Below are 15,910 nucleotides of genomic sequence, written 5' to 3' on the forward strand. Positions count from 1 at the left end.
TGAGTATCCTGCCCAGGGCCTCCCCTGCCTTGTGGCATGGTGGGCTGGGGCGGGGCCTGGGGCGCTACATTCATGGCTGCCCAGGCGGGCGGGGGTGGGCAGGCCTCAGAAGGAGCCGTGGGCCCCACACAGGGGCACTGTGCTGTCCTGGCTCTGCCCCTCCATATCCATGTCAAGCAGCGTGGGCTGCATGCTGGGGGGCCCGGGGCTCTCCGGAGTGTCCGGCCTGCTGGGAGGAGAGATGCTGAGTGTCTGGCCAAAGGAGACCAGTTTCCAGGGGTCCAGGCGGGGACGGCTGGCAGCTGGCCGGGGTCGTGGGGCGAAGGTCAGGGTGGTGGGACGGCCAGGGAACTCGGGGGGCCGACGGCGGGTGGGAAACAGGCCCTGGGGGTCGGGCAGGCGGGGGAAGTCCAGAGGATCTCGAGGGCCTGGTAAGAGAGGATCAGATGAGGTGAGTGGCGTAGGCCAGAGGGTGGTGTTTAAAAGCCAGGAGCATTTACATGAAATTGGAATTTGACTTCTCTTGAGAAATCTGCTGATTTTGTTGGGCCCACTTTCCAGCAGGGTTTGGACCTTTACCTAGCCACCCACCCCCCACCCCCCACCCCGCCAACTGCTCAATCATCTGGGTGCAACTCTGGGCACAGTCCTTTATCTTTCAGAGCCCATTTCCTTGCTGTACTCTAGACAAAGCCCTCATCCCTCGCACCTCTCTGACACTGAGCCAGGTTCACAAAGACCCACAGAGACTCCTCAGGCATGTTGCTGTCTGTGAATGGGGATGACAGCACCTTGCTACATAGGTGAGGATTAAATAAAATGGTAACAGTAATTGTAGAACAAGTAGCACAGTGCCTGATAGGAAGCTCTTAGCTCCTGTCTGTTCTAATCATCTTTGTGAGTTAGTAAACTATATAGAACAGGGCATAGCACATGGGTATTAGCTCTAGTAATTGTTGTTGCCATTAATGCCACCTGCCTGGCCCCTGTAGGCATTAGAGTTTGCCAGCCCTACTGCACCCTGCGTCTCAATTACCCAGGGACTCACAATGCCTCACAAAGCAGTGGGGGCCATGGGGACACAGACCCTCCTCCCCATGCTAAGCAGGGGAGGATGCCTTAGCATCCAGGGGGTCGTCGCTGGGCTGGGACACAGGGCTTTGGTGGGGGCACGGGAGATGCGCCTTTTTCTGAGCCGTGGGCGCGTGGAGCCTCACTCACCAAGGCCAGGGCCGGTGGGCTCGGGCGTCCCCCGCTGCCCCAGCGCCCCGTCTGACGGCGTCCTCCGGTGCCCGCGGCTCACAGCGCGCGCGGCCGTGACGTGGGTGGGCGTGAGTGACTGGCGGGGGTCCTTCTTGAAGCTCTCCAGCTCCAGGTCCACCAGGGGGTTGGTGCTGGGCGCGGGTGCGGGTGGGGAGGGCGGCGGGGAGGGCGCGGCCGGCGCGGCCTCGTCGCTGTCGGAGCGCAGCAGCGAACAGTCATCGCGGCGGCTCGGGGAGCGCCCGGGTGGGCTGAGGCCCCGCGGGAAGCGGCCGCCGCGGGGGAAGAAGAGGCCATCGAGCCAGCTCCGCGGCTCCTCGCCGTTGGCCGAGCGCCGCCGGGAGCCGTGCCCGGGCCGGGCGGGCGGCGTTGGCTCCCATGGCGCCCGCGCCCCGGGAGAGGGCTGGCTGGGCAGCGGCACCGTGAGGTAGGACGGGGTGGTGTAGGGCGAGGGGGGCACGCTGCTGCCTCCGTCCGCCTCCGCGAACTCCTCTGCAACCGGGAGAGGGCCGTCACTGGACTCGACTCACTTAACTCTAGGCGCCTGGCCCCTCCACCCACCCCCCTCGGATCTGGAGGCAAGGGGTTGCCCCAATGAAATGACCCCTCCAACAAGAGCACCAAGGCCCACTAAGCGTGGTTCTCGACTATTTCTCCCCTCAAACCCCCTCCTCCGGGGAATGATCCCCACACCCCAGGGACCGGCTGCTCCCATTCCAGGTATGTGTCCTACCCTCTGGCCCAGTGAAATCCGGCTCCCTCCTTGCAGCCCTGGGGAATGGTCACCCCTTGGTCTTGGGTTACGGTCCCCTTTGCCAGGGAATATTCCTTCCCCCTCCCTTTTAAAGGCACCCTCACCCTCTTACCCATCTCATTGAGGCTAGCAAAGCCTGGGGTGATGGGAGTGTGTTTGGGGGATTTGCCCAGGTTGGGGGCACTTGATGACCACTGTTTGCTTCCTTCTCCCAGGGCCTTCAGCCTGCAGGGGTCACCAAAGATGGGGGGTTATAGGCCTCCTGGCTGCCAAGGGCCTGGGGAAGAGGCACAGGGTGTGGGATGGGCTCCATGTAGCCAATACCTCTCCTCTCCTCCAGCCCGCTCCTTCTGCAACGTGGAGCTGGGCCCCCAGGTCCGGCCCTTCTTCTTGCCCCCAACCAGTTCTTCCTTCTTTGGGGGTCCACTGTTGCGGCCCCACGTCCCACTGCCACCACTGCTGCTGCCACTGCTGCTACCTCCACCACCATCCACAGGAGTCACTGGGCCGAGAGAAGCCACTTGGTTAGTGGGTCTTAGTCTGTCCCCGCTGAGCTCCCAGCCTTACTCTTCTCCCCTTGGTCCCACCCTCCACCTGGAAGCCCAAGGGAGCTTGGACTCCAACTCCAATCATGACCCTCCCCTGCTCTACATCCTTCCATAGCTCCCCACTGCTGTCAGGACGACGTCCAGCTTCCTCAGTTTCATCACCCGTCACTTCTCACAGCCTAACCTTTCAGCCATCCATTCATTCCCAAAGGTTTACTAGCACGTGCTACGTGCCAAGCCCGTGGCAGGTCCTGAGAAGGCATCAGTGGTCAAGGCAGACAAAAGTCCCTGCCCTGGGGACTTCCCTGGTGGTCCAGTGGCTAAGACTCCGCACTCCCACTGCAGGGGGCCCGGGTTCAATCCCTTGTCAGGGAACTAGAGCCCACATGCTGCAACTAAAGATCCCACACGGGGCAAAGAAGATCCTGCATACCACAACTAAGACCTGGTGCAGTCAAATAAATAAATAAATATGAAAAAAAAAAAAAAGTCCCTGCCCTGAGGCGTTTGCGTTTTAGTGGGTGAAGACAGACGATCAACAAGAGTCACACTAGGTACATCACCTGGGTAGGGGGCTAGGAGGTGATAAGCGCTGTGGGAAATATAAAGCAGGTGAGGGGTTTGGGGAGTTAGGGAAGGTCTCATGTGTGAGAAGGAGAGATACGAGCAAAGACTTGAAGGAGGTGAGGGAGTGAGTCAAGTTGATACAAGGGAGAGGAGCCTTTCAGGCAGAGGGAACAGCAGATGCTGAGGCCCTGTGGAGTGTTCTGGAGCAGACTTGTTCCCTGCAGCGTCAGTTGCTCTCTCTCCTCTGTTCCTATCACATGTTGAACATACCCCGATGCTAGTCCTGACTCACTGTTTGGTCATTATTTGTCTTTGCATCCCCCCAGGAGAATGACCTCTGGGGCCTGGTACAAAGCAGGTGCCCAAACAGAAGTGTGTGTAGGGGGTGGTGTGTGGGGCGAGGCCAGGGGTGAATGATGGGGCAGAACAGACTGGGGAGCCGGCCGGGTACCCTTCAACTCATCAGCAAACCCTGACAGCTGTACCTCTGCCATGTAGCTGACTCACCCTCTCCCCTCTTCAAGGCCCCCACCCTGGCCCAGCCCCCTCGTCTCACTTGCCTCCCACCTTGACTCCTGCTGTCCTCCAATCCCTACTCCTCACGGTGGCCAGAGGGAGAAGGTTAATTTTACCACATCACTGCCTTGCTCACAGCCCTCCAGAGACTCCCCCGTCTCATTTAAAATAAAATCCAGATTCCTTATCCCAGCTCTTAAGGCCCAGTGTGATCCTCCCCTGCTGAACCCTTGACCATAAGCCTAGTGCTGTCTCTCCCATTCATCCTACTCCGGCCAAGTTGGCCTTCCCAGCTGATAAACACACCATGCTTGTTCCTGCCTCTGGGCCTTCGTCTTTGCTGTTCCCTCTGCCAGGGATGCTGTTCCTTCAGATCTCTGCATGTGTCACTCCTCCTTACCATTGCAGGTCCCTGCTCAAACCTCACCTTCTCTGACAGGCCTTCCTTGTGATTTCAAACCAGCAACTCTTCTGTTTTATTCCCTTCCCTGATTTCCTTTATAGCGCTTATCACTATAGGAAATTATCCTGCTCACCAGCTTGTTTACTTGTTGTCTGTTTCCCCTCATGAGAATGAGGGAGGGGACCCTGCCCACCTGGTCCCCTGGTGTTGCTCTGGCTTGGTACAAGATGTGTGCTCAGAGAAGTCTGTTCACTGACTGACTGGTCAGGGCCTTGGGAGATACTCACGGCGAATGGCCCTCAGCCGGGGGATGATGCTGGGGCTTGCGGGCGGGCTGACCCCATCTGATCCTTTCCGTTTGTCCAGGGTTGGAGAGGCCTGGACTGTGATCTTATGTTCAAAGCCTGCGAAAAGAAAGACTTCCCTAAGCACACGGTTCCATGGGTAGCCAAAGAGCGGTTCCCTTTGTAGAAGGATAGAAGGAATGCTACCATTTTGTATTCCTTCATGCGGTGGTTCTCAAAGTGTGTTCCCAGACCAGCAGCATCAACGTCAAGTGGAAACCTCTTGGAAATGCAGATTCTTGGGCCCTCCCTTAATCAGGAACTGTGGGGGGGAGGTGCAGCAATCTAGCTGCGGTGTAAAAGCCCCCCAGTTACCTCTGATGCACACTCGGGTCTGAGAGCTGCTGCCCTGAGGATCTAGGCCTGAGTGTCCAATATGGTGGTCATGATGCCACACACGGCAAGTGAGCGCTTGAAATGTGGCTTGTGCAGCTGAGGAACTGGAGAGTTCTACCTTTATTTAATTGTAAGTAATTTAAGTTTACCTTTCAAAACAGACCCTCAGTTCAGTCATCGGGAACATTTATGCATGTTTGGAACAACTTTGGTATGTGGATCTGCCTTTCCAACTGTACGTTTTATGAAATCTAAATACAGCTCAAGATTTTTTGATGAAAATTTAGAGCCCAGATTGAGATGCACTGTGAAGATAAAATACACCCTGGATTTCAAAGATTTAGTGTGAAAACAAGAAGCTAAAATACCTCATTAACAACTTTTCTCGTACTGACTACATGTGAAACCACAACATTTTGGGTATATTTGGCTAAACAAAATATATTAAAGTTAATTTCACCTGTTTTTTCCCCTTTTTCATATGGCTACTAGAAAATGTAAAATTACACACGCGGCTTGCATTGTATCTCTGTTGGCTGGTGCTATTCTAGGCACTGCTTTAGGGCTTGTAACATCTCTCGTAACAAAGAGAGAAAAATCAGTATGATGTGCCTTCTGATGTTACCTAGGAAGCAATATTTAAAAAAAAAAAGAAAATCAAACCTGAACTTGAAACTGATTAAGCCCTGAGATCCAGCTATTAGGTTGAGCCATGTGAAACGTCTGTTTCTGTAGGTCAAAAATGGCTGAACGTCAGCAGTTTCACATGGTTTAACCTAATACCAGTTTATAGGAAGTTCAGGGGACAGAGCGACATGTTAAAAGATACCAGGGAGATGCAAGCAGTAACGTCAGACTGTGGGAAATGCTACGGGATAAATGATGCAGTTCCTCAACCAATTATTGGCAAGGAGGAAAAAAAGGTATTAGACAAATATTAAAAGATATTAAACAAATTGCTGGGAGATAAAACAATAAGGAAAAGTAAGGAAGTGATTGCCCTAAAAGTCAAGACAGGGGCTACTCTTAGGGAGCGGCAGGGGGGTGTGTTTGGACAGGGCGTGTGGAGGCATATGGGGGGGCTGTAGGTCCTCCCTGCTTTCATGGGAGAGATTCTACTAAGGTGTGATATACCTAGCAATAAAAAAAAGTTTAAAAATACATAAATAAAAGGAAGAGATAAGCCCCGGGTTAGGGATGCCCTCAGCGGCCTCTCGGGGATGCTCAGGGGACGTGGGCGGGTACCGGAGGGCAGGCTGATGTGGCTGCTGCCTTCTCGCAGCTTGAGCAGGCGGCTGCGCTTGAAGTTGCCCCTGCGTTTGCGGACCCGCGGCTTCTCCTGGCTCAGCTGGCACATGAGCAGGTGCAGCTCGCGCTCCACGACGTCCATCTCACGCTCGGCCAGCTCCTGCTCGCGCCGCCGCAGCTGCTCTTCCTGGAACCGCTGCTCCTGCGCTGCCCGCAGCAGTTCCTCCTCGCGGCTACGGAGCTCCTGGAGAGGAGATGAGGGGCTTGGGGCTAGGAGCTTAGCTGCTCTGTCCCTGGGTCTGGTTGGTGTCCTGCTCAGGGCTGTCCTGCTGTGGGGCAAACGGGGGGCACAATCCAACTTACACTTCACTAGCCAGGCTGGGTGCCAGGGCAGGGGACTGTCTTAGCTCAAAGCAAGGGGTGGCTTTTCTTTTTTCCTTCCTCTTTGATTTTTAATTTTTTAAGTCTTCAATTTGGAAAACATCCACCATGGAGAGAAAAGTGTGCCCCATGTACCCATCATCCAACTTCAACAATTTTCTATACTTTGCAAATCTTTTTTCATGTATCACCTTCCTTCTCTCCTCTCTCCCCATTTTTGCTGTAGGATTTTAAAGCCAGTCCCAGACCTCATGCAGTATCACTTGTAAGTACTTGAGTGCAGGGCGCCTTCTTTTTTTTTTTTTGGTGGTATGCGGGCCTCTCATTGTTGTGGCCTCTCCCGTTGCGGCGCACAGGCTCTGGACACACAGGCTCAGTGGCCATGGCTCACGGGCCCAGCCGCTCCGCGGCATGTGGGATGCTCCCAGACCAGGGCACGAACCCGCGTCCCCTGCATTGGCAGGCGGACTCTCAACCACTGCGCCACCAGGGAAACCCCTGAGGGTACCTTTTTTTTTATCAACCTTCCAACAGGAGGCTGTCTTTTCTTAATATGCAAGAAAGGCTCCCTAGGCCCTGCATGGACCCAAAGACCCCTGGGCTCAGGGTAAGGGATTCTGCCCCATCCAAGGCATCAGAACTCAGGGATCTTGCTCCATCCCTCCCACCTTGCCTCCTGCCTTCACCTTCTCCTTGGTCCGGAGGTCATCGAACATGTGTTGAATCTCCAGCTTCCAGTCTTCCTGCAGTGAGTGGAAAGACTCCAGCGGCATCTGGAACAGGGCTGACTGTTCGATGACTTCAAGTTGCTTCAAGATGCTGCCAAAATCTGGCCGCCCGTGGGGGTCTGGGTCCCAGCATTCTGGGGTGGGGGTGGAGAGGACAGCAGTGGGAGTGGAAATGTCAGTGGCCATGCTCTGGGGCATCGGCCTGCTCAGTGGAGGCAGGACTTTAAGGGACTGTGGACAAACAGCTCCCATGGAGCCAAGGGGAAGGAATTCAAAGCCAAATTCCTGGCAGTGTTTCACTTGGTGAAACTCTGGGGAGAGAAACTCAGGGACCTGTTCCCTGACTGGTGGTAGAATCGAGGGGAGGAATCCCAGGGCCAGTGAGTCCTAACAGGTTGCCCTCAAGAGCTGTGGGCCTAGCCAGAACACAGGTCTGGAGGCCATGGAGCCAACTGTGGGGGAGACTGTTCATGGTCCCATGGTTCCAGCCCCTTGTCCCTCACTCCTGGGCCCAAAGGTATGGATGGGTGTGAAAGAGTGAGGTCTGGGCCTGAGGGCCCCTGCCACCCCTAGCTGAGCCTACCCTCTCCACGGGGCCCTGGCTCACCCTCCAGTAGGCGGGCAAAGGGCTCGGGGCATGTGGAGGGAATGGGCAGAGTCAGCTTGTTCATAGCCACACCATATGCCACGGCCAAGGCGTCGATTTCACGGTAGGGGACCTCACCCGTCAGCAGCTCCCAGAGCAGTACTCCGAAGCTGCAGGTGGGGGAGAGGGAGGGGTGATGCCACAGCCCACCCTAATCCCCACCTACACCCCAGCCCTGCCTCCAGTCCCATGGTGGGCCTCCCTCCCCCAAGCAGCCAGCCCTGGCCAATGAGGCTGCAAGAACCTGATTTGACCTCTATCGGCCTGATCTGGTGGGGTTGGTTCTCTGATGTCTCTCCTTTGCTCTGCCTCTCTTCTGCCTGAAAACCTTCAGTGGGTTCCCCATGCCCACTGAGCAAATCCACCCTTCTTAGCTCTGATCTTGATGACCCCGCAGCCTCGCCTCTAAACACTCTCAGCCCCGTACCACCCCCAGCTTCATCTTGCAGCCACGCTGAACAGTTGAACAAACGCTGTTCTTCCTAACCTCTGGCCTTTGCACATGCTGTTCCCTTGGTTGAGAACACCCTTTCCTTTGCCTAACGGTCCTTTAAGTCACAACTCGGGTGCCCCCTCTACCTGGAAGCCTTCCTTGATTCCACAGCCTCCAAAGCTGGGTTGGAAGCCCCTTCACTATGTTTCCACAGAACCCTCTGCACTTACCTCTAAAAACAAGTTAACACTATTTAATATTTATAAAGCACTTACTCCAGGCCAGCACTGCTCGAGGCCTCACAACAGTCCTGTAAGGCAGAAGGCACTGGAATGACCCTAATTTTATCCAATGAGCAGGTGCAGGCAGAGAGAGGTTAAGTTGTTTGCTTAAAGTCACACTGCTCATAGGTGATGGAGCCACACTGAGACTTAGGTCTGTCTGATGCCCACGACAGCGTCCTTAATGGCTACACGATTCCAGAGCATGCACCACTGTGCTACGATCACCTGCGTGTCCATCTTCTCCAGTAAACTGTTCTCCTTCTGGATCCTGATCCCTGTTTCATGCAGTGCCCAACACGTAGTAGATCCCCGTGCTCCCCCGTTCCATGCATTCATTCAACATACACTTATTAAATGTCTGCTGTGTGCCAGGCATTGTTCCAGGTACTGGAATAAGACAGACACCACCCCTGCCCTCATGCAGCTGACAGTGTCCCCTCCTCTCAGTGACAGCACTGGTAAATTTGAGCTGGGCGAATGCTGCCTGAAATAATTTTCCATCCTCCTTTGCATCTAAGTGTGCCCATATGGCAACGGTTCTGGCCAGTGGGATACAGAGGAGTGTGTAGTGTGCAACTAACTTCCAGGAAGTGTCCTTAAAGGGGAGGGGTCCCCTTTCCTCTTTCCTCCTTCCTCCTGGTTGGAATATAGACATAAAATCTGGAGCTCAAGCAGCCATTTTGGACCATGAAGTGGACTTGGGAATGGAGGCTATACAAGGTGGAGAAGAGTAACAGTGGCTTGTAACTGGAGGGGGCCAGACCCTCCCCTCACAGCCTCTCCCACGTCTCTGGAAACCTGTGGGGATGTTTTGATTGTCACAATGACTGGGGAGTGCTACTGACATTTGGTGGCTGGGAATCATGGATACTTAACATCCTGAAAGGTACAGGACAGTACCACACAAGGAAGAATTATCCTGCCCAGTGTCAAGGACACCACAGTAAAAAACCCTAATATAGGACTCAATCCCTAATGCTGGGGGTACTATATCGTGTAAAAGTCATGGGCTTTTACCTGACAGCAAAAACATCAGTCTTGTTTTTATTTTGGGTTTTCTGTTCCTCGCCACTGAAATATGGCTCCTATAAATGTTTGGGACCATAAATGAATGCCTTCTGTGAAGCAAGACTAAACTTCCCCCCAAAGGGCCACGCTGCTCTAGTTGAGAATTCCTGTCTTATTTGTTTGCCCCAATACCATGACTTTGCAGCTTGGTCCATCTGGAGCCTCAGCCGGGGAATGATCTTGGTTTGGCTGCCCACCGCAAGTAGAAGGTTAAGTTTCTGCTGTCACCAGGTCTCGCAGGCAATGAACAGCCTCCTCATTGGCCTCCTGCCCCAACTCCTGTCCCCTACAATCCACCAGGCGAGGGAGCCTTTGTGATGTTAAATCAGATCATGTCATTCACAAATGCCTCTAATGGCTTTCCAGCGCACTTAGGATAAACCTGGATCTACTCCCTCACCTGCAAGACCCTCCGGCTCTCCCGCCTCCATCATTTCCTACTACTTTCCTCCTTGCCTGCTCTGCTCCAGCCACATGTTCCTTTCTGGAACACACCACGCTCGTTCTCACCTCAGTTCCTCCTCTGTGGAAGCTGTTCCCTCTTCCTGGAAAGCCTCTTCTCCTAAACTTTGCATGATTGGCTCCTTGTCATCCAGAACGCAGCTCAAGTACCACTTCTCAGAAAAGCCTTTCCCGAAGTCACCTCCAGCCCTCAGAGTGCCTTTCAATCAACCTCCTAGCTCGTAACACGGTCTAGTACTTTTCTGGTGGACTAACTTACTACCTTTTAAAAATTATTATTATAATTGCAACTTAAAAACAGCCTTTTTTAGCTTCTGAGGTATGTATTATTCCCGTGGGCAGGAAATGGGTCTGTTTTTATATACTGCTGTATCCCTAGCTCCCAGTGCAGTTGGATGGATGGATGAATGAATGAATGAATGAATGGTTTCCTGTTTGATGAGTGGGGGCAGAGTAATGGATGGTGTTTGAGGGGTCTTTGGTGCTGACCACCTATCTTTATACTCCTGGAATTTTCAAACGTAATCCAAGTCCTCCTCAGCTGCCACTTCTGCTGGCAAAGCAGCCACCTGCTTTTGTGCTTGTCTGATGGTCTGACCTTGCTGGCGGGACCCTTTGCCAGGCTCGGATCCCCGCTGCAGTGGCCGACTGTCCCTCCCACTCTGCCGTTTCCCCCTTCCTCCCTCCTCCCTTCCCAGGAGGCCTCCCCTGTCCCACCGTCAGCACCTCCAGACGTCACTGCTTTTGGAGAACAGGGAGAGACGGATAACCTCCGGAGCCATCCAGGCGTAAGTCCCCGCAGCGCTCATTTTGGTGGTCTTGTGCCACTCACGGGCGAGGCCGAAGTCTGTGATTTTGAGCACCGTATCTGCGAGGTTGTGGTTCTCGATGGCCTCCAGAATAAGGACTGTGGGTAGGAAGAAAGGTGGGTCACCCCAGACCTGCTGGCTGCAGCCCCGTGTGTCCTGCCCCCGCCTCAACTGGAATCTCCTACTTGTTCTCTCCCTGCCGCCTGGGGTCGCCCCCCTCTGCAGCAGCTCCTTTCCTGGCCTCGAAGACCATGAACGCTTTCCTGATGGTCTAATCCCTGCCTCAGGCTCCCATGAGGCGTTGGGGAGCTTCTCCTGAGTTCACTGGCCTCCTGACTCCAACTTGGGCCCAGGGGAGCTCAGTGAAATGTCGATGGCCACGGCCTTGGTTCTCCTAGGTCCAGGCCTTGAATTCCCAACCACCGCAGAAGTGACAACTACAAACCATAAGCAGAAGGGGATGGTTTTCCTTTCCTTTTTGTCACCTGCTGTGGGTAGCTGCATTCATGGCCCCAATTCTGCTCCTTTCTGTGTCACACTCTTTGTATCTCCACATCCTTTACTCTGGGTTGGCCGTATGACTTGCTTTGTCTGATAAAATGAGGCAGAAGGGACAGAATGCTAGTTCCAAGCCCAGGCCTCTCATGTCTGCTTGCCCTCTTGCCCTTCTGCCATCACTATGAGAACATGCCTCGGCTAGCCTGCTGGTCCAAGGAACATGAGAGATACTCGGAGCAAAGCCTCTTCAGCTGAGCCCTGCCTAAATCAGTTTACCCTCCATCAGGCCTGCAAATGTATAAGCAGTAATAAAGGACACTGAGTTTTAAGACACCAAGTTCAGGGAGGGTGGGAGGGTTGTTACACAGCATTATTATGACAAAAATCTGACTGATACATCCCTCAAGCATATTGAATGGTTCCAACTTACCTGCTGTCTAGGGTTATTACTAACAATAACAGCCGTGGCTAGTGTTTATTAGGAGCCTATTATATGACAGGCACTGTGCTAAGCCCTTTACACAAATTAACTAGCAAGCAACCCACTTTATTGACTAGCAAACTGAGGCTCAGAGAGATGAAGTCACTTGGCCGAGATCACACAGCTAGAAAATGGTGGGGGCAGTTCGTGGGTGGCCTAGCGGTTAGGATTCCGGGCTTTCACTGTTGTGGGCCAGGTTCAATCCCGGGTTGGGGAACTGAGATCGCGCAAGGCGCACAGTGTGGCTAAAAAAAAGAGAAAATGGTGGGGCAAAGACCCAAACTAGATCTGTCATCAGAGTCCAATCTCTTAACTGCCGTGATATTCTACTACCTTCTGTCAAACAGAAGGTAGTGTACAGTAGTATCCTGCCTGGGTTTGAATCCCAGCTCTGCCACTTATTCGTTGCATAATCTTATTTACTTTATTTTTAACACTACGATTTCTCCTCTGTTAAATGGAGATGATAAGGCATTGACCCTCTAGGGTTGTAGTAAAGCATTATTTCCTGAAGCAATAGTAGGCCCTCTAAAAGCATCAGCTCTCTTTATTAGTGTGTGATGTTGCCATAACTGTTTCTTATGTCTCCACCTTTATCTTTGGCCATTCCTGGCTACTTCTCCAATCATCGTAACAATGCGGCAATTCTGCTGTCATACCCATTTGGCAGATGAAGAGACTAAGTTTTAGAGAGCTCAGACCACTGCCCAAGGTAACACTGTTGGGAATCTTGTCCCTTCTTTAAAACCCAACTCAAATGTCACCTCCTCCTGGAAGCCTCTCGAGACTCTCTAGCATGTGACTCTACCTCCCAGAAGTTCTCCCTTCTCGAGTCACCAACTTTCCTGTTTGTGGAGTGACCCTGTGACAGAGGGAACACCCCATGGTCTTACACTTTATTTCTGCATCTCCCAGGCTGGGCCTAAATCAATTCACTTTAAAAAGTATTTATCTGATTATGCTACCCCTGCTTAAGACCCTCTAATGGCTTCTACTACATTGAATAAAATATCCAAAGCACTCACAGTGGCCCCCAAGGTTAATGTGATCTGGCCCATCTACTTTTATGACCTCACTTCCTTCCACCTCTGCCTCCCTCCTGCTCTTCCGACCTCTTCGGTCTCCTTGCTGTTTCTCCAACAAGGCAGCTTCATCCCCACCTCAGGACCTTTGCCATGCCTAGATCTTTGTAAAGCTGGGTCCTCTGGGTTCAGGTCTCTGCTCAAGTGTTGCCTTCCTGGAGCTCTGATCTAAAGAGCTCCCTCTGCCCCATCCTTAATCCGCTTTGTTTCCTTCAGAGTCCTTGAAACTCTCTGAAATTTTGTTATCTATTTAAATATCAACCATCTATTTTTGTTCACTAGACTATAACTTCTATGGGGGGGGGGTCTTGCCTCATTCACATCTGTCTCGGCTTGTTCACATCTGTAATCCCAGAGCCCAGGACAGTGCCTAGTACACTTAATTCTGCTTCAGAATTATTAGTTGAATAAAACAATGAATGAATGGCGTCAGATGAGGATCTCCTCAGGGGAGGCTGAATGGGGGAAGCTGTACTGTGGCGGCCCTGTTTCCTCTGTCTCAGGCATGGAGCAGTTCCATTGCCCAAGCAGGAAGCCCTGGCCTAAGAGCCCCACCAACCCTTTGTCCAAGTGGCATTGGCTACAGAAAAACTTGGGGGCGTGGGAGCATGTCCTGATACCCCACCTGCAGGCTGTGAATCAGCAGGGGTGAGGCAGGGCTGAGAAGGGACCCCAGCCTTCAAGAGGAGTGTGTTGGCAGTCCTGCCTCCATTTACCCAGCATTTCAGGAGTCAGAGCATCAGCATCAATGGAGATGGGGACCATCAGTCTGTCTTGCTCAATTCTCTGGGGCTGGTGCAGGGCTTGGCGCACCCCGGGCACTCGGTAGCTATCTGTTGAGTGTATGAATGCCAGGCCTGCCAGGTAAGGAAGACCCTGTCCCTCTATTCTAGGGGCTTGCAGTTGGTGGTGGTGAGGCCTAGCAACGAACATGAAACAGTGGGATGGGGGTCAAACAAACTTCAAGATGTAGAACTGACAGGAGTCAGAAATAGATGAGATGTGAGGGCTGAGGACAAAGAGAAAACCCTCACCTATCACGTGAGGGCAGGGAACATGCTGGCCCCACTCACTACTGATCTCTCTTGCTTAGTATATGATTTGGCCCAGTAAATACCAAACGAAAGAATAAACTGAACAAATAAATGCAGAAATGAAAGGGAGTGACATGAGGCAGAGGAAGGACGGGACAGCCAGGAAGGTAGGATTTTTTTCCCTGCTGTATCCTAAGGGTCAGGACAGGGCCTAATACACAACAGGTGCTCAGGAAATATCCGGGAAATGAATGAATATCCGGGGAATGACTGTGAGTGCTGTAAGGGCAGAAACCATGGCTGTTTTAGTCCCTGTTGGGCTTCTACTTGATAGGTGCTCAATTAATATTTGACATCATGAGAAGCTCCTTGAACTAGATGTAGGTTCTGGGGAACCTTGCTTTCCATCTGGCCCCAGACCTCATTCAACCAACCAATCAACTTTTGAAAGTCTATGACAGGCCAGACAGCTTGGATGCTTTTACATAAGCCACATCCCTTTTCCTCCTCCCTCATCTTTCCCAGTGTGTCTTGGCTAGCTGGGGCAGAGGCCTAGGAGGACACCTGGAAGTGGTTCTCAACTGAGGGCTAGTCTGCCCTCCAGAGGACATTTGGCAATGTCTGGAGACATTTCTGGTTGTCATAACTGGGGGATGGGGGGGTGGAGAATGCTAACGGCATCTAGTGGGTAGAGGCCAAGGATGCTACTAAGTAACCTACATCACACAGGACAGCCCCCTGCAATCATCTGGCCCCAAATGTCAGTAGCGCTGAGACTGAGAAACCCCGACTCCAGGCCAGGTTCTATCTGTCTCTGCCTGGTGGACTCTGGCAGCGTGGCTGGACAGTAAGTGCCATGAGGGCAGGCGCTGTACCTGTCCTATTTACAGCAGGGAGCACAAGGCCTGTCACACTGTTCATTTATACATATTTATTGGGCTACTGTGACTGTAGCCTAGGAGGCAGGTATTCCTTCAACCTTTCTGGGCCTCCTTTTTCTCTCTTAATGGGGCAAGGACTGCCTCACCTGGCCCTGAAGGTATACTGCTGCCCCTTCTTGCCCCAGGCAGTGTCTTCTGGTGTCCCCATCCCGCCACCTAGGCTTGTCCTCACAAGGTTCTACGGAAGCAAGTTTTTTGGGGAGGACACCACTTACTGTTGATGGACTTGAGGTCCCGGTGGATGATGGGCACAGGGGCATCATTGTGTAGGTAGTTCATGCCCCGGGCCACCTGCACAGCCCAGTTGACCAGCACGTGAGGGGGCACCCTGCGCCCTGCCAGCACCCTGCTCAGTGCGCCCCCTCTGGCATACTCCATCACCAGGCAGAGGTGTGGGGGGCTGAGGCAGGCGCCCCTGAGGGCAATGATGTTGGGGTGCTGCAGGGCTCCGAAGAGCCGGGCCTCCTGGCGCACCTGCTCTGCTGTCACTGCTGGGTCCCGTTCAGGGTCCAGCCGGGCGGCCTTGACCGCCACCTCCTCGCCATGCCACAGGGCCCGATAGACCTTGCCAAAGCCCCCTACACCGATGATCTCCTCCAGCTGCAGCTCGTGGAAGGGGATCTCCTGGGGCAGCTGGAGGTCCGCGGGCGCGGCGGGGGTGCCAGGGGCCACGTAGTTGCTGGGGAAGACGCCCACACGGCCGCTGGGTAGCTGCCCGGTCCACCAGCCCTCGTCGCCCGACACGGCACAGTCCTGGGAAAGCACCTGGACGCGGTCGCCCCTCCGCAGGGTCAGCTCCTCCTCGCCCACCGCCTCGTAGTCGAACACTGCGGTCCAGACGGGCCCCGCGGGGGTCGTGCCCCACTCCTTGGCCGCCCCCAACTCCTCCTCCTCCATGGGGGTGGGGCCAGGGGCTGCGGGAGGCCGCTTCACACAGGCTGCCCGCGGGATGCAGAAGGCGGGCCCCGGCGGCCAGGATGGGGGGCAGTCCCTGCGGGTTCTAGGAGGCTCCTGGGGGCCATGGCTGGGGGGCCCTCCGCAGGAGCAAGAAAAAGCCTCTTTAAAAGGGCAGGGCTGGCCCCTCTGA

General features: G+C 53.8%; 1 protein-coding gene across 1 annotated transcript; it reads right to left on the reverse strand.

Moving 5' to 3' along the window:
* Positions 1-6: 6 nt before the first annotated feature.
* Positions 7-15,894, reverse strand: MAP3K10 (mitogen-activated protein kinase kinase kinase 10). The gene is made up of 10 exons (XM_024768753.1): positions 15,039-15,894; positions 10,705-10,885; positions 7,693-7,841; positions 7,044-7,219; positions 5,974-6,220; positions 4,336-4,452; positions 2,339-2,516; positions 2,127-2,239; positions 1,222-1,752; positions 7-428 (listed from the first exon to the last, which is right to left on the reverse strand). Exons 1-10 carry the CDS (start codon positions 15,718-15,720, stop codon positions 106-108), a joined length of 2,697 nt encoding a protein of 898 aa, XP_024624521.1. The 5' UTR covers positions 15,721-15,894; the 3' UTR covers positions 7-105.
* Between the last annotated feature and the right edge of the window lie 16 nt (positions 15,895-15,910).

The sequence above is a fragment of the Neophocaena asiaeorientalis genome, unplaced genomic scaffold (genome assembly GCF_003031525.2).
Source record: "Neophocaena asiaeorientalis asiaeorientalis breed wild unplaced genomic scaffold, Neophocaena_asiaeorientalis_V1.1 scaffold629, whole genome shotgun sequence".
Taxonomy (NCBI): Eukaryota; Metazoa; Chordata; class Mammalia; order Artiodactyla; family Phocoenidae; genus Neophocaena; species Neophocaena asiaeorientalis.

Excerpts from the sequence above, each read along its gene's own strand:
- MAP3K10 (XM_024768753.1), bottom strand. The coding sequence starts at position 15,720 with ATGGAGGAGGAGGAGTTGGGGGCGGCCAAGGAGTGGGGCACGACCCCC. Across the intron at positions 6,221-7,043 it reads ACCTCCGGACCAAGGAGAAG|GAGCTCCGTAGCCGCGAGGA; the intron begins GTGAAGGCAGGA and ends TCTCCTCTCCAG. Across the intron at positions 2,517-4,335 it reads CCGGCTGAGGGCCATTCGCC|TGACTCCTGTGGATGGTGGT; the intron begins GTGAGTATCTCC and ends CTCTCGGCCCAG.